The 19,148-nt window shown below is 43.2% G+C and overlaps 2 protein-coding genes across 2 annotated transcripts in view; one reads left to right on the top strand and one right to left on the bottom strand.

Moving 5' to 3' along the window:
* The window catches only part of LAMC1 (laminin subunit gamma 1), a 139,014-nt gene that overhangs the window by 74,548 nt on the left and 45,318 nt on the right, over positions 1–19,148 (bottom strand). The window lies entirely within an intron of this gene.
* Positions 11,522–16,812, top strand: LOC134385034 (uncharacterized; the record flags this gene model as incomplete). Its single annotated transcript, XM_063106907.1, is given in 2 exon segments — positions 11,522–16,436; positions 16,438–16,812. Coding segments are annotated over 2 exon segments (5,028 nt in total), but the record flags the coding sequence as incomplete, so codon positions are not given.

Below are 19,148 nucleotides of genomic sequence, written 5' to 3'. Positions count from 1 at the left end.
ATATTATTTATAAGTACAAATCAATATACAGGTATTATGGGTGTATACCAAGAAATATTTTCCTGCTCATATGCTTGATCAAAAAAGTTCAGAGACTACAGGGCCAGAGAGCCACACAGAAGCCCATGTTTGTGAAGGGATTCAAATATCAGATAGAACTTTGAGATAATCTGAGACTTTACTTCCTAACTTTAACATCCTTTCATTCTTGCTCGAATGCATCTAATAACGTACTTTGGAAAATATTTTGTTAAGCAAGAAAATCTAAGCAGTGGACAAACCTTGCTTCAGCACAATTCTTTTAGTCTTAAGTGGAACGAGGTCGTGCTTGCACTTGGGAGGAAATATGTTTTCTTTTTAAAATGAAATGAGCTAATAAAGGCCAATGTGTACACCCAACATAGATAAATGGAAGAGATTTCCATCACCTCTATTCAGTTACCTGATATTCAGGTAAAGTTTCATCTTTCATCCTCGTAGCACTTAATAGAGAACTTCCAAGTTTTTTTTATAGCCTCCTATAAGATTGTGAAGTAAAAGTATAAAACAAGCCAGAACGAAAAAGACAACTTTTTCTAACTCATAAAGTGTCAAAATCTTCTGTTATAGAGTAGAGAAAGAAGGTGGACTATGTCCAGCTCTTCCTAAGGTAAGTACTCAGCTGCCTCATCATTTATAAAACCTGCAACTCAGGCTCAATATTATTGCACAATTGTGTTCATACAGAAAATGTCCTCTCCTCTCCGGGTCCCTGCAGATGGCCATCATTCACACCCTGACAGTTCCAGCTTTAGACCAGGACTCTGAAGAGTGGGGGAATGCTTATTAATAAACCATGCCTTTATTTAATAACCATGGCTTTACTGCTTTTGTCTTCCATTATTAATACAAGGGTGAACCACACACTATACAATAAACTTTTATAATGTACTTTCTAGACAGCAGCACTTGTTTTACACAACAAATGTCATTCTTAGACTCTGAATACTCAGCTTTTCCTAAGCTGTAGCTTCACAGAACTTAAGAGCATAAGAAATGCTAGTAAATTCATTTTTTTCTATATAAAAATACTATATGAGCAGAAGTTTATGCATACTCAACAGCACTATCCAATATGTCTATAAAAGACACATGTAACTAATGTTACCATGCATCCAATTAGAATAATTTCATAATTAATTTCAATTAAAACTCTTTAGAAAGATAAATAATACTTTCCAATTGACTTTATGAAGGTAGTTTAACTTTGATATCAAAACAGATAAGAGCAGGATGAGTAAGAGAAATTATAAGCCAATATCACTTGTAAATATAGGTGTAAAACTCCTACAAATTAAATCCAGCAATGTATTTTTTTAATTCTAGAATTACATGGCTTTTTCTAATCTATGTCATTTTTTTGTTGCTTTCAGTTCCCTAAAGAAATCTTCAAACTTGTCCTTTTTTTCTTTCCCTTTGAGCATACTAAACAAAGCTGTTTTATAGAATGTGTAAAATAATTTCTATACCTGAAATTTGGGTGTTTGCTTCTGTTGTCTATTATTTGCTGGTTTTCTTTAATTATAACCTGTTTTCTTATATGTCTAGTCTTTCACTATGTGCTGGACATTGTATTAAAAAAATACACATACAGTACACACATGAGGGTACTTCAAAAGTTCATGGAAAGATTTGTATTATCTTTTAATTCTGTTTTTACACAAACTTTTGAAGTACCTTGTTTATTTGAACAATTTGAGGCTTAGTCTTGCTATGAAAGATGTTCAATTGCTTATCCTAGACACCTGGTTACAACCTTATACCAGGAGTAACGCCAAACTGATTCAACCTTAATCGAAGTTCAAGGCTTGAGTGCCCCCTGGATTACCAGATTACGCAAAGTTGACTCCAAGTCAAATCACAGGATGGTATATTTCTGTTTTCCCTTTACCCAGAAGACAAAAGCTTTTTAGAGACTGAGCTGAAGGATATTAGGAGGGTTATCAGACTACCTTTGAAGGGCCCTCGACTCTTAACTGTCTCCTTTACCCTACTAGGCTGCCAACACTTTTGTATTGTAGCTGTCTTTCAGATTGGAAAATGCACATCTGTGGTTCCTGCCTTTTCCTAAATTTATATCCAGAAATTTCTACCTATTTTGTTAGCTCTGAGATTTTTTTTGGTCCTCAGAAAGACTGTTCTAAAAAACCTAGCTTAATATCAACCAGAGGCAGAAGTAAGTCCCCTTTAGTAACATATAAAAAAGATAATGCATTATGCCCAAATTAGGTTTATTCCAGAAATGCAAGGCTGGTTCAACAATTATTAAAACATGTTATTTATCATCTTTACAAATTAAAGAAAAATAATCATTTCAATAGGCCAAAAAAAATATATATGACTAAATTCAGTATTCTTTCATGTTAAAAACTTCACCAAACTAGGAATAAAAGAAAATTTCCTTATCCTAATAAAGGGCATTGACCAAAAACAACAATAACAACAACAACAATAACAATAACAACGCTTTAACAAAATCATATTCAATGGCAAGGTGAATTCCCCTTTAAATACAAAACAAAGATGCCTAACTCTTTGACGACATATTGGAAACTCTAGCCAATGCGATAAGAAAAATAAGTAAAGAATATAAGGATTAGTGCAAACATTTATGGCCAAAAAACAAATTAAAAGATGTTCAGTCTTTTTAATCAGTGGGATAAAATATAAACTCACAATGAGATACCATTTATATCTACATCTGATTGGTAAAAATTAAAAGATCTATCAAAATAAAGTATTATTGAATACATGAGCTCGTAGTAAACATTCCGCTGAGTTTTAAATGTAAATGCAGTGTTCCATTTTCACCTCAACTGGGTGTATGCAATACAATTCTGACACTAACCATCTGAAATTAGTGACAGACGCTACAGGTTTTAGGAGTCTTTCTTCAGTTGCCAGCCGTACTTCAGGAGTCCCCAGGTCACCTGTACTTCTGACCAACTGGCTGTAAATGTGGGGGTTCCCACAATCCCCAAAGGTTCAAAAATTCCATAGAACAACCCACATAACTCAGAAAAGTGCCAAACATATGAGACACATACGGTGAGATCTGGGGGGAAATGAAGGGACACCGAGCTTTGTGCCCCCTCCTCACAGAATCCAGATGTATCACCCTCTCAGCACACCAATCAGGATGCTCCACCAAGCCTCAGTGTCTACAGGTTTTTATCAGGGTTCCATTACGTGGCCCTATGACTGAACTCAATCTCCAGCTTTCACCTCCTTCCCCAGATATGTCAGGATGGCCCAAAGTTCCAACTCTCTAATCACATATTTGGATCTTTCTGGTGACCAGCCCCCCTTGCTGAATCTATCTAGGAGCTCACCATGAGTCCTGTTTGCATAACAAATACACTCCTATCACTTAGAAAATCCCAAAGTTTCTAAAGCTCTGTGCCAGGAACTGGAGAAAGTTAAGATATATTCTTTATTTTAACACATGTAGTATCACATCAACACTCTTAGTACTACGGTTTATATACACTACACATTAAACAGACTTTGGAGGCTGATTTACATTTAATAACTTTTATAGAAAAAAATTCCACAAAGAAAACCATGGTTGAACATTTGGAGTGTACCAAACTCACGCAAAAATTGAGGACTGACTCCTAGATATCTGACTCATATAAGATGGATATATATATCCTCTGTACTCATCAGACAGTCAAACTCTATATATAGTATTTTTGATTTGACACTGTCTACCTAACACTTTTTAAGTTCTCATATATATTTGATTCTTAAAGTCTGGTGTAAGGAAGTATTTTTCAGACAACAGTAAATGAGATAAAATAAAAAAAAGGACACATGTCAAAGATGAATTTAAAAAGCAAAATTTCAGTTTTAATGCTATTAAAATAAAACACCAAGCAATGATGCTACAATGCTGTCCAGTGGACTGTCCTCTAATCTGCACTACCCAGAAGACATCCATTCACCACATCCAAGTATATTCTCTCACAGCTCCCAGTTTTAACAGTAATGTAGATAAACTCTCTTCCACCATTTCACAACTTCAGGTGAGGCATTCACACTCTGGAGGTCACCATACCCATAGAAAAAGGTCTCTGCAAAAGGAGTCCAATGTATTCCTACAGAAGGAGGGGCTCCCCACCTGTCGACTCAGGACATCTGAGATACACACAACCATCAGCCAGGACCTTTAGAGTCCAAGATATTCAAAGAGCTGTCTGCAGAACTTGCAAAGACCACTTAAGTTAAATGTCCCCACGCCTCACAGTCTTGTCTTTGGAATGTGTTATGACAAGATTTCATCTACACTCAGAAGCTCACTAATGTCACATTAAAACAAACAGTGCACACAAATAGTAGACTTAAAATTTTTCAGTTCAGAAAGTCAAACTACCTATGTGCTCTTATTTGTTCTTAGCTTCAAACTAAACAGTTCCTTTAATTTTCAAGAAGTATTTTTTTAATATCTTTTAAAAAGCATAAAAATTCCCCATGTTCACTCAGACATCTGAACCATGACAAGGACCAATAAGCTTTTATTCTAAATATAGTTGATACTCACTGTTCATTGTATTTATGGTTCTGTAACATAACACTAAATTGGAGAATACATTACCACTATATTTCTAGGAGAAATATAGTTTTAGATGTCTGTAAGCCTCTGGTCACAACAATTTTGTCAACTGATTAGTTATATGTCTGTTTCTGTTTAAAGAACCTTATTCAATATATACTGCTGATTCATTAACGTTGAATTCGTGGCCAACAGCACTATAAACTCACACCTGAACAAAGCTTACCTAACACGTGTATTTTCTCCCTAAAGCACACAGCCTTCCCATGCTTAAGAACATCAAGCAGCACTTCAGCACTACACGTGAGGGTCATTTTAGGCAGTGAAATCACCTACAAAGCACAAAAATGCAAAAAACATTGCACTAAATAGACTGAGAAAGGTATACTTGTTTTCAGTATAAAAGCTGAGCCAAGAAGGCATAGTGTCACCTCCTTTGACTTTAGCTGAGAACGTGTGTGTCAGGGAACTCAAATTTTTCACTGCTCTGTGCATGTCCCCAGATGACTGCAAACGTGCCATAAATATTGATTTGGGGGTTACAAATAAAGCTTAGTAAGTAGGCACATTTGCAAATACCAAATCTGCAAATAATGTAGATGGATTGGAGAGTTTACAAATGTACCTCAGAGAGCAATTGCCTCAAGCTGTATTCTGAAATCTTCCCAGTGTCCAGAAAAATACAGGCTGTACTATCCTCGCTTTTATTTTAAATTACAGCTATATCTGGATCCAGTTCCAATTTTCAAGTGAGAAAGCCCAGAGGGTAACAGCTACAGAGCACGGTGTAAAGTATTTTCCTCCACCCACGCATAGACAAAACATCTATACACACACACAATTTGAAGTTACTCATTATCTCCCTTCCTGCATCAATCACCAATTCCTTAAGCTGACAATATATAGACACAGACACACACACATCAACTTTCAAGTAGAGAGCCTTGAAAGACATTTCCTGGATTTGCCTTTTGTGGAACCAAAAACAAACAAAAAAAGCAGCTTCCTGACACATAAAATGTAATTTCCTAAACAGCAATCTTTAGAAGTACTGTTACTTTGTATAGTGACACAGCAGGTGTCTGGCTGTGATGAAACAGGAAATGAGAACAAATGTCTCCCACACAAATTTACAGACCACCGCAGGGAAAACATCAGCACGCAATCCCACATCATTATCATCCAACCAGCCATCATCTGTAGGATTTCTCTTCTTTTAACTCACCCTACCCACTGCTCAATTACCCTTCCCACCTGTCCGACAATTCTTTACATATTAACAGAAGAAATTTGTCAAGGGTGACATTACAGTGGGGGAACTGAGAACTCCCACTTAAAAATTTGAGAAAGACCCCACTGAATTCAAGTAGGAAAAAAATCCCTAAATTAAAAGCTTACCTTCTCCTTAAGCCACAAATAAAAAAAACCCAAAACATTATTATCTCAAGTTAAACCTTCTTGTCCTAAACACCTCCAATGAGTAAGATTTTCCTAATTACCAACTAGATATAACATTTATTCCACTTATAGTTACAAACATCGAATAGGATGTTTATCTCACTGCCCCAACGATCAAAGTGGCCAAATAAATACACTGCCCAGAGAGCAGAGGAACAACACATAGATGTCACCATCACCTACAAAACTGGAAGCATCCCAAGAACATCTGGGCATCTACAAGACATTGCAGTCATCCAACTTCTATGACAGGTCAGAGTGATGTTCAGAAAGCCAGGACAACAGAACCCAACAGAAGAGGCTCAGCTCTGAAACACCAACAGAAGCACTGGTCCTATCCCTCTACTTAAAATCATAGATGTTTTAAGGGTGGAAGGATTAGGAGGGCTTCTAACTGCCTGCCTCACTGATAGGTGAGGAAATAGGCCGAGATTAACAATTTGCAAATATAGCTATTTAATCACAGATTGAACTTTATGACTGGGTAATGGCTTCATAAAGAGGCTATGGAAGGACAATTTATTAAGCAATAAAATTACCCAAGTTTTAGAAAATACAAATCTGGTCATTTCATTCCCTTGTTCAGAATCTTTCAGTAATTTGCCAAAGCACTCTGGACTAAAAAAAAGCCCCTGACATATGGCATAAAAGATTTTCATGGTCAAGTCTAAAGACCTAATTTTATACACACTCTACAATCCAGCACCTTCATTCATTCATCTATCCACTGCCTCAATCGTTGAGTACTTATTTATGAAGAGTCTACCATGTACTGGGCACTGTGCCATTCCAAAGTACTTAAAATTACTCAACTGGGCCATCTTCTTTGGGGCTCCGTCTCTTGTCCAGGCTCTTGTCCAGGCTATCTACCTGGAATGCCCTCCCTTTCGCTGCTTACTTCTGGTTTGATAATGATCCACTGGTGGTGGGTACCTGGGGAAGCATTCTAAAAACAAAGTCAGTGTCCCCAGGAAGCAGCACCAAGACTAGAAAAGGAGACCTGCTACAGGCCAGGGTGGTGCTGGGTGCATTCCACTCTCCCCTCTGATACAAAGTAGTTGATGTCCTCCTGCTGTTATTATACAATTGTGACTTACCCATCTGGATTATATTTCTATGAATTGGGGGACTGTCTGCATCATATTTCTAACTCTACAAAAAATCCAGTTGGACTACGCACAGTAACTTTTATAAAGAAGCATTCCCTGACACACTGGACATCCCACATCTCTCTCAAAGCTTTCTATTTAACATATCTTCCTCTCCCACTCCAGATCCCACTGAAACAACAGCATAAACAGAAGAATACACACCTCCAACTGGACTGTAATCTCCTTGAGGATGATGACTTTTACCTTTCTTCTTTCCCCCCACTGCACATAGTTGGGTATTAAACAGCATTTTTAAATAATCAGGTTTTACATATCTTAATAAGCAGCCACCATTTGTCTTTGAACATGTGTTAGAACAACAGTGATAATGAAACTCCATTATTATTGTTCCGAAACACATGCAAGGCTGTTTTGAAAATATGACAGGAAACACTAGTGAAAATACCTATATGCCAGTGTATAAAGTAATCTAGAGTCCTGACAAGGAGCCTAAAACCACTCCCTGAGTTCTTCAGAAGTTGCTGTAATATGCAATATAGCAGAGATAGTACAGTTTATAATATGAAGGCACATTTAAAAATTTTTAAATATATAAACGAGGCAGAGTTCAGCTACGATTTTTAAAATTTTAAAAACAAAACAAACTTGTCAACAAATCATTCCCTATTAAATCCCTCTAAAATGCAAATACTGCTAACCTTTGTTTCATGTGTGAAATGGAGTATTTCAACGTGGTTTTAATTTGCATTTCCCTGATGACTAGTAATGTTGAACATCTTTTCATGTTCTTATTGGCCATTTGCTTATCTTCTTTAGAGTAATGTCTATTCAAATCCTTTACCCATTTTTAAATTGGGTTATTTTATCTTTTTACTGCTGAGTTTGTAAAAGTCTTCGTATATTCTGGATACCAGATCCTTATCAGATGTATGATTTGCAAATATTTTCTCCCAATCTGTGGGCTGTCTTTTCACTTTCTTGATGGTGTCCTTTGAAACACAACAGTCTTTAATTTTGATGAAGTCCAATTTATTTATTTTTTCCTTTGGTTGTTTGTGCTTTAGGAATCATACTCAAGAAACCACTGCCTGGTCAATGGTCACGAGGAATTATCTTTGTTTTCTTCTAAGAGTTTTATAGTTTTATCTCTTACATTTAGATCTTTGATAGATTCTGAGTTAATTTTTATATATGATGTGAATCCATCTTCATTCTTTCACACATGGATATCCACTGGTCTCAGCATCACTTGTTAAAAAAAACCATTCATTCCACATTGAAAAGAACACTATTCTTACTACAATTACCACTGACTGTGACCAGGTATTTTTTAATACCATTGGGCTGGGGATGGGGTGGGAAGTGGGATACGATGAGAATACACTGACAAGGAAAGGATTCATGTCATTTTTAGCTCACCAGATCACATAAGTGTTAATCTTCTTTAGGAAACCCCTACCCGTCCCTCAAGAGGTTACAATGACACAACTTTTAGAAGCCATTCCTCACACCTCTTGGGTTATGTGCCTGCCCTTTCTGCGTACCTAGAGAACTCTTCTTATTGTACTTACCCAACTGCATAAGAGTTCCTCACAAATGAACATTCCCCTCAAGGCTGAATTCCTCAAAGGCATATCTTCAGAGCTTCCTGCAGTACCTGGCACACAGCTGGCTTTCAGTGCATGTCTACTCGATCAATGAATAAATGTTCTAAAGTTATTTGAGGATCAAGTTTAAGAACTGTGGATGCAAATACTCCTTTCCACTCCTGCCACTTCTTACTCTCTAAGAATAAAAAAATACAACTTAGAAAATTCATTATACCTGTTATTCTTTCTATCATCTAAGGCACAAACATTCAAATGCATCAATATTTTAAAACCTTCACTTTGCTTGGGGTAACAATAGTAAGAGCCAACACTGAGTGCTCACAATGTGTCACAGTTCTAAACCTACTGCAGGCATCTCTTCATTTAATTCTCTTAACCCTTTGAAGCAGGTAGTATTAACAGCCTCATTTTAAACAGAAGTAATTGAGAGGAAAGCAGGACCCAGACAGTTGGGCTGTAAGGCTCACAAAATCTATTCCCTGACATCGTGAACCTATTCTGAGTTTTCCGTTTTTCCTGTCCAAATCAAGTCAAGAAAGTAAACACTAATTATGGTTAAATATATTCCAGTTAATTCCCAAGAAAAATACTCACAGGTATGTTCTGTACCCTGAAAAACAAAGTAAAATCTTAAATACAATGTTGTTTCTAGATACAAACTAGTAAACATTTACTAGTCTACTGTCAATTAAACTATTTTGCATTTGTGAAGAGACAAAATTAAAAGATCATTTATAGAAACCTAGCAGTGAAAAATATCTAATAAAATACTCTCATGGACTAACAGCATAAATTATAAAGAACTTTTGAAAGTGTGTGGAATAGAAACTATATCAGATCTTGCAAAAAATAAAATCTCCTAATTTCTTCTGTAGTACTGAAATTTCCCAATATTACACTGAAACTGGGTCAAAATGCATGTTAATTTAAATAGAAAATAATGAGGAAGGAAAGCCAATATTTACTCATACTGTCTCTGAAGTTCAATTGTGTGTAAGAATATCAGAGACACTGAGGTGATGACAAACAGCAGAGAAAAAATGAAATGATATTATTTGTATGTATCTGCTCTTATTCCAGAAAGTCCATATCCTACTATAATAAATGGTAACGATATGAGTATATGTTCAAGTACAGTTGGGAAAATTATTTTTGTTTTTACTTTTTTAACTGTAAAAATAGGAATACTAGTCCATAATCCCTTAACCTCAAATCTAAAATCTAAAAAGCTCTGTAAACCAGGGTTTTTTGTTTTTTGTGGTTCTTTTAAGCTAGGAGCAAACTCCTTTGGTAGGAAACTCATTTGTAGCAAAACCTGACTTGAAATGACATGGGGCAATTTATACTCATTATCCCACTAAAGTGTGGATTTTTCTATACTTCACTGCAGAAGTAGTCATGTGTTCCATTATGGGGTGCTTGGCTAAAGAGGGGTAGAATATATAATATAAAGTATATACATTGTGTCACCTTTCTAAAAATTATGTCACCTTTCTAAAAATCATAAAATGTTAGCACAGTGCTTGCACAAAATAGGTCCTTATTAGGAGTCAGTGGCTGCTACTAACCTTCCTGGACTAATATGAAGAAAACTAATACCTCTAAACCTTGCTGGTTTTGATTTCTTCTTCAATCCCACCTCAATGGCTATACTTACCCCCCCGCCTTTGTTTATGTACTATAAATGAGTACTAGCTTACTATTTCTTACCTTTGACTGTAATATCTCTCAGGTGCTACTTTAATTTACATAGCTTACATTCCAAAATTGTTTAAGCAGCTAAGATTGGGACAACCGTATTCAATGTCATTCTTCACACGCACACACAAAAAATCAATCAATCAAAACAAAACAAAAACCCACAATACAAAATGGATAACCCATTAAAATGTAACATTATCTTAGGCAACAAGGTCATAGCAAAAGCTTTTTTTGAAAAAAATTCCATTTTCAATTTGGTACTGAAGAAAGAACTTTTTAAGCTAGCCGTAGTAACGCCATTTTGCAAGGCACAAAACATTACCCTGGTTAAAAGTCCCTAGCATAGGAAAAGTACAGCCTGAGGTTGAGACCAGATAACGAACAGGATATCTGTGGTTATGCACCTGGGCCCCGGCCCGAGGCAAAGGGCGGATAGTTCCCAGAAATAGACAAGTCAGTTAAAGTTTCAAGAGTGCCCCTCAGCTGTTTCAAGGACTCCCACCAGTTTCCAGGGTGCCCCTCAGCTGTTTCAAGGACTCCCACATAACCGAAGCTCACCCCAGGCCTTATTTGAACTGACCAATTAAACTCGCTTCTCGCTTCTGTACCCGCGCTTATTTGAACTGACCAATTAAACTCGCTTCTCGCTTCTGTACCCGCGCTTTTTGCTATAAAAAGGACCCAGGAGCTTCACTCGGCGCGCCAGTCTTCCAAAAGACTGTGTCGCCCGGGTACCCGTGTGTTCAAATAAACCTCTTGCTGTTTGCATCCGTCTTCGTGGTCTCGCTGTTCCTTGGGAGGGTCTCCCTGAACTGACTGACTACCCACTTTGGGAGTCTTTCATTTGGGGGCTCGTCCGGGATCGGAGACCCCCACCCAGGGACCACCGACCCACCAACGGGAGGTAAGCTGGCCAGCAGTCGTTCTGTGTCTCGTTTCTGTGTCTCGTTTCTGTGTCTAATCCTGTGACTCTGACTGTCTTTCTGAGTGCGCGCATTTTGGTTTCAGTTTGTTCCGGGTTAGTCGCTCTGGGAGCGAAGTGCGGGTAGCGAACAGACGTGTTCGGGGGCTCGCCACCCGGCAATCCTGGGAGACGTCCCAGGATCAGGGGAGGACCAGGGACGCCTGGTGGACCCCTTGGCAGAGGATTATTGTGTTTTGGTCTCACCGCGTCTCGGGAGGCGCGCTCTGCCATCGGACTCTTTCTTCTATTTCTACGGCACTCGGTCTCGTCGCCGTTTCTGGTTTCTTTTTGTCTTAGTTGTGATAGGTCTTTGCGTCGTCGTTCCCCTATTGGAAATTTTCGAGATGGGGCAAGGTGCCCTTACGCCTCTCTCCCTTACTCTAGATCATTGGAAAGATGTCAAAGCCAGGGCTCACAATCTGTCCATGGAGATCAAAAAAGGAAAATGGCAGACTTTCTGTTCGTCTGAGTGGCCCACATTCGGCGTAGGTTGGCCGCCAGAGGGAACCTTTGACCTTTCTGTCATTTTTGCAGTTAAAAAGATTGTTTTTCAGGAGACCGGAGGACACCCGGACCAGGTTGCCTATGTCGTGGTATGGCAAGACCTCGCCCAGAATCCCCCTCCCTGGGTGCCACCCTCCAGCAAAGTCGCTGTTGTTTCGGGATCAGAAAATACTCAAAGGCCACCTACAAGGAAGCCTTCCGCCCCTCCCCAACCCCCCGTCCTCCCGACACCAGATGACCTATTTTCTCTCTCTGAACCCCCACCTTACCCGGCGGCTCCGCTGCCCCCTCTGGCCCCTCAGGGAAACAGATCGGCACCAGGCCGAGCGCCCGGTGATCCTAGCCCTGAGGGACCGGCTGCGGGGACTAGGAGCCGCCAACCTCGCAGTCCGAGAGACGGCTCCGGTCCTGACTCCACCGTAGCTTTGCCCCTCCGAGCCATAGGGCCCCCAGCTGAGCCAAATGGCTTGGTCCCTTTGCAGTATTGGCCTTTTTCCTCAGCAGATCTTTACAATTGGAAGTCTAACCATCCTTCTTTTTCTGAAAAACCAGCAGGTCTCACGGGACTTCTTGAGTCCCTTATGTTCTCTCACCAGCCCACTTGGGACGATTGCCAACAGCTACTCCAGATCCTCTTCACCACTGAAGAGCGAGAAAGGATTCTTCTGGAGGCCCGCAAGAACGTTCTCGGGGATAACGGGGCCCCTACACAACTCGAGAACCTCATTAATGAGGCTTTCCCCCTCAATCGACCTCAATGGGATTACAACACGGCCGAAGGTAGGGAGCGTCTTCTGGTCTACCGCCGGACTCTAGTGGCAGGTCTCAAAGGGGCAGCCCGGCGCCCCACCAATTTGGCCAAGGTAAGAGAGGTCTTGCAGGGACCGGCAGAACCCCCTTCGGTTTTCTTAGAACGCCTAATGGAGGCCTATAGAAGGTACACTCCGTTTGAACCCTCTTCTGAGGGGCAGCAGGCTGCGGTCACAATGGCCTTCATCGGCCAGTCAGCCCCAGACATTAAAAAAAGGTTACAAAGACTAGAGGGGCTCCAAGACCTTTCCTTACAAGACTTAGTAAAGGAGGCAGAAAAGGTGTACCACAAGAGAGAAACAGAAGAAGAAAGACAGGAAAGAGAAAAAAAAGAGACAGAAGAGAGAGAGAGGCGGCGTGATAAACGCCAAGAAAAAAATTTAACTAGGATTTTGGCCGCAGTGGTAGGTGAAAGAGGGTCTAGAGATAGGCAGACAGGGAACCTGAGCAACCGGGCAAAGAAAACACCTAGGGATGGAAGACCCCCTCTAGACAAAGACCAATGCGCGTACTGTAAAGAGAAGGGTCACTGGGCAAGAGAATGTCCCCGGAAAAAGAACATCAGAGAAGCCAAGGTTCTATCCCTAGATGACTAGGGGAGTCGGGGTTCGGACCCCCTCCCCGAACCTAGGGTAACATTGACAGTGGAGGGGACCCCCATCGAGTTTCTGGTCGATACCGGGGCTGAACATTCGGTGCTGACCCAACCCATGGGGAAGGTAGGGTCCAGGCGGACAGTCGTAGTAGGAGCGACCGGCAGCAAAGTCTACCCCTGGACCACTCAGAGACTTTTAAGGGTCGGACATAGGCAAGTGACCCATTCCTTTTTGGTCATACCTGAGTGCCCTGCTCCTCTGTTGGGCCGGGACATCCTGACCAAACTAAAGGCTCAAATCCAGTTTTCCACAGAGGGCCCACAAGTAACATGGGGAGATCACTCTACCATGTGCCTGGTCCTAAACCTAGAAGAAGAATACCGGCTGTATGAAAAGCCGGCCTCTCCCTCCATCGACCCATCCTGGCTCCAACTTTTTCCCACCGTATGGGCAGAAAAGACAGGTATGGGACTGGCCAATAACGTCCCACCAGTAGTAGTAGAGCTGAAATCAGGTGCCTCACCGGTGGCCGTCCGACAGTATCCAATGACTAAAGAAGCCCGGGAAGGCATCAGACCCCACATCCAAAGGTTCTTAGACCTAGGGGTCTTAGTGCCCTGCCAATCGCCCTGGAACACCCCTCTGCTACCAGTAAAAAAGCCAGGGACCAATGACTATCGGCCAGTCCAAGACTTGAGAGAAATTAACAAAAGGGTGCAGGACATTCATCCCACGGTCCCAAATCCATACAGCCTCCTGAGTTCCCTTCCGCCTAGTCACACTTGGTACTCAGTCCTGGATCTCAAGGATGCCTTTTTTTGCCTCAGACTACACCCCAACAGCCAGCCACTGTTCGCGTTCGAGTGGAGAGACCCAGAAAAAGGTAACACAGGTCAGCTGACCTGGACACGGCTGCCACAGGGGTTCAAAAATTCTCCCACTCTCTTCGACGAGGCCCTCCACCGAGATTTAGCTCCTTTTAGGGCTCTCAACCCCCAGGTCATATTACTCCAATATGTGGACGACCTCCTAGTGGCAGCTCCCACATATGAAGGCTGCAAAAGAGGGACACAAAAGCTCTTGCAGGAACTGAGTAAGTTGGGGTACCGGGTATCAGCTAAAAAGGCCCAGTTATGCCAGAAAGAGGTCACCTATTTGGGGTACCTGCTCAAAGGGGGAAAAAGATGGCTGACCCCGGCCCGGAAAGCTACAGTTATGAAGATCCCTACTCCCACAACCCCCAGGCAGGTCCGCGAATTTCTGGGTACTGCCGGATTCTGCAGGCTCTGGATTCCTGGGTTTGCTTCCCTGGCTGCACCCTTGTACCCCCTGACAAGGGAAAACATTCCTTTTACCTGGACTGAGGAGCATCAAAAGGCTTTTGACCACATAAAAAAAGCCTTGCTGTCTGCCCCCGCCTTGGCTCTCCCAGACCTCACCAAATCATTTACTCTGTACGTAGATGAAAGAGCCGGTGTAGCCCGAGGAGTGCTTACTCAGACCCTAGGACCATGGCGACGGCCAGTAGCTTATCTATCAAAAAAACTGGATCCAGTGGCCAGTGGGTGGCCAACCTGCCTAAAAGCGGTTGCTGCAGTGGCACTCCTCCTCAAAGACGCTGATAAGTTAACCTTGGGGCAAAATGTGACTGTGATTGCTTCCCACAGCCTCGAAAGTATCGTGCGGCAGCCCCCCAATCGGTGGATGACCAATGCCAGAATGACTCATTACCAGAGTTTGCTGCTAAACGAAAGAATATCTTTCGCGCCCCCTGCTGTCCTGAACCCAGCTACCCTACTACCAGTCGAGTCAGAATCCACCCCAGTACACCAATGCTCAGAAATCCTTGCTGAAGAAGCTGGGACTCGACGGGACCTGAAGGACCAGCCATTGCCCGGAGTGCCTGCCTGGTATACAGACGGTAGCAGCTTCATTGCGGAAGGTAAGAAGAAAGCAGGGGCCGCCATCGTAGATGGCAAACGGACGGTATGGGCAAGCAGCCTGCCAGAAGGGACATCAGCCCAGAAGGCCGAGCTAATAGCCTTGACGCAGGCATTACGCCTAGCCGAAGGAAAAAACATCAACATCTACACGGACAGCAGGTATGCTTTTGCCACTGCTCACATTCATGGGGCAATATATAAACAGAGGGGACTGCTCACTTCTGCTGGAAAAGACATTAAAAATAAACAAGAAATTCTGGCTCTGCTAGAGGCCATTTACCTCCCTAAGCAGGTCGCCATTATCCACTGCCCAGGCCACCAGAGAGGAAATAACCCTGTGGCGGCCGGGAACCGGAGGGCCGACGAGGCTGCAAAACAAGCCGCCCTGTCGGTCAAGGTGCTAACAAAAACTACAAAGCTTCAAGAGCCAATCGAGCCTGCTCAAGCTAGGACCAAGCCAAGAGAGCTCACTCCTGACCAGGGAAAAGAATTCATTCAGCGGTTACATCAGCTAACACACTTAGGACCAGAAAAGCTCCTTCAACTGGCAAGCCGCACCAGCCTCTCCATCCCGAACCTCCGGTCCACTGTTCAAGAAGTCGCCAATCGGTGTCCAGCTTGCGCCATGACTAATGCGGCTACCACCTACCGAGAGACCGGAAAAAGACAACGGGGAGATCGACCCGGCGTATACTGGGAAGTAGACTTTACAGAGGTAAAGCCTGGCCGGTATAGAAACAAGTATCTGCTAGTATTTGTAGATACTTTCTCTGGATGGGTAGAAGCTTTTCCTACCAAAACGGAAACGGCCCTGACTGTATGTAAAAAGATACTAGAAGAAATCCTGCCCCGTTTCGGGATCCCTAAGGTGATCGGGTCAGATAATGGCCCAGCCTTTGTTGCTCAGGTAAGCCAGGGACTAGCCACACAACTGGGGATAAATTGGAAATTACATTGTGCGTATAGGCCCCAGAGCTCAGGTCAAGTAGAGAGAATGAATAGAACCATCAAAGAGACCTTAACTAAATTGGCCTTAGAGACCGGTGGAAAAGACTGGGTGGCCCTCCTTCCCTTAGCGCTGTTCAGAGCCAGGAATACCCCTGGCCAGTTCGGTCTAACTCCCTATGAAATCCTCTACGGGGGACCCCCCCCCCATACTTGAGTTGGGAGAAACACTGGGTCCCGATGATAATTTTCTCCCTGTCTTATTTACCCACTTAAAGGCTCTAGAAGTTGTGAAGACCCAGATTTGGGACCAGATCAAAGAGACATATCAGCCCGGTACCATAGCTGTCCCCCACCCGTTCCAGGTCGGAGACCGAGTGCTGGTCAGACGCCATCGACCCAGCAACCTTGAGCCTCGGTGGAAAGGCCCGTATCTGGTATTGCTGACCACCCCGACCGCAGTAAAAGTTGATGGCATCGCTGCCTGGGTCCATGCTTCCCATCTCAAGCCTGCACCACCCCCGGCACCAAACGAGACCTGGGAGCTGGAAAGGACTGATCATCCTCTTAAGCTGCGTATTCGGCGGCGGAAAAATGAGTCCACCGGGTAAGAACCCCCACCGGCCTGTGATCCTCACCTGGAAGGTACTGTCCCAAACTGGAGAAGTTGTCTGGACCAAACAGGCTACCCAGCCGCCTTGGACTTGGTGGCCCGATCTTAAACCTGATGTATGTGCCCTGGCGGCGGGTATTGAGACCTGGGATATCCCGGGATACATAGCATCGGGCTAGGCCCAGATCAGACCCCCTGATTCAGACTACACAAAAGCTTATAATCAGATCACCTGGGGGGTCCCAGGGTGCAGCTATCCCCGAGCTAGAAACAGGCTTGCCGCTTCCCCCTTCTACGTGTGCCCCCGGGATGGCCGGACCCTTTCAGAAGCTAGAAGGTGCGGAGGGCTGGAATCCCTATATTGCAAAGAATGGGGTTGTGAAACCACGGGGACAGTCTACTGGGGACCTAGTTCCTCATGGGACCTCATAACTGTAGAACGTAACGATAGCAGTAAAAACTGTGACAACACCGGCTGGTGTAACCCCCTTAAAATAAAATTCACAGAGAAAGGAAAAAATTCCAGAGATTGGGCACAAGGAAGAACCTGGGGACTAAGGTTCTATTTGACGGGAAACGATCCAGGTGTACTGTTCACCATTCGCCTAGATATCACCAATATGCCAACTGTGGCAGTGGGCCCCGACCCCGTCCTTGCAGAACAGGGACCTCCTAGCAACAAGCTGTACCCAATGACTAGCAGGCAACCCCCCGCGGCACAAAGGAGCACTGCTACACAGAGCCTCCTATCACCAGGCACTCTACCCCCCACCACGGGTGACAGGCTCTTTGGTCTTGTACAGGGGGCCTTCCTAGCTCTAAATGCCACCAACCCGAACGCCACAGAGCATTGCTGGCTCTGTCTGGCCATAAGCCCCCCCTACTATGAAGGAATAGCCTTTTTGGGAGAGGCCAATTATACCAGCGCCGAGAGTTGCCGTTGGGGGACCCAGGGAAAGCTTACTCTCACAGAGGTCACAGGACAAGGGTTATGTATAGGAACAATACCTTCTACCCATCAACATCTTTGCAACCAGACCCTATCCATCAATTCCTCCGGGGACCATCAGTACCTTCTCCCCTCCAACCATAGCTGGTGGGCTTGCAGCACCGGTCTCACCCCTTGCGTTTCCCTCTCAGTTTTTAATCAGTCTAAGGATTTCTGTGTCCAGGTTCAGCTGATTCCTCGCATCTATTACCATCCTGAAGAAACTTTGTTGCAGGCCTATGACAACCCTCATCCCAGGTTTAAGAGAGAACCTCTCACACTTACCCTAGCTGTCCTACTGGGAATTGTGGCAGGTATAGGTACCGGCTCGGCTGCTCTGATTAAAGGACCTATAGACCTCCAGCGGGGCCTAACCGAGCTCCAGACTGCCATGGACACTGACCTCCGGGCCCTCCAGGATTCAGTCAGCAAGTTAGAGGACTCATTGACTTCTCTATCTGAGGTAGTACTCCAAAATAGGCGAGGCCTTGACTTACTGTTTTTAAGAGAGGGAGGCCTCTGCGCGGCCCTCAGAGAGGAGTGCTGTTTTTATGTAGACCATTCAGGTGTGATACGAGACACCATGGCCAAACTCAAACAAAGACTAGATAAAAGACAGTTAGAGCGCCAAAAAGATCAAAACTGGTTTGAAGGTTGGTTCAATAGCTCCCCTTGGTTCACTACCCTACTATCAACCATCGCCGGGCCCCTAGTACTCCTTCTTCTGTTGCTCATTCTGGGGCCCTGTGTCATCAACAGGTTAGTCCAATTCATCAATGACAGAATAAGTACAATTAAAGTCCTGGTTCTTAGACAAAAATATCAGACTATAGATAATGAAAATAACTTTTAACTCCGCTCTAAGATTAGAGCTATCCACAAAAGAAATGGGGGAATGAAGAAAGAACTTTTTAAGCTAGCCGTAGTAACGCCATTTTGCAAGGCACAAAACATTACCCTGGTTAAAAGTCCCTAGCATAGGAAAAGTACAGCCTGAGGTTGAGACCAGATAACGAACAGGATATCTGTGGTTATGCACCTGGGCCCCGGCCCGAGGCAAAGGGCGGATAGTTCCCAGAAATAGACAAGTCAGTTAAAGTTTCAAGAGTGCCCCTCAGCTGTTTCAAGGACTCCCAACAGTTTCCAGGGTGCCCCTCAGCTGTTTCAAGGACTCCCAACAGTTTCCAGGGTGCCCCTCAGCTGTTTCAAGGACTCCCACCAGTTTCCAGGGTGCCCCTCAGCTGTTTCAAGGACTCCCACATAACCGAAGCTCACCCCAGGCCTTATTTGAACTGACCAATTAAACTCGC

The sequence above is a fragment of the Cynocephalus volans genome, chromosome 8, assembly GCF_027409185.1.
Source record: "Cynocephalus volans isolate mCynVol1 chromosome 8, mCynVol1.pri, whole genome shotgun sequence".
NCBI lineage: Eukaryota > Metazoa > Chordata > Mammalia > Dermoptera > Cynocephalidae > Cynocephalus > Cynocephalus volans.
This window is presented reverse-complemented; position numbering and strand designations above follow the sequence as displayed.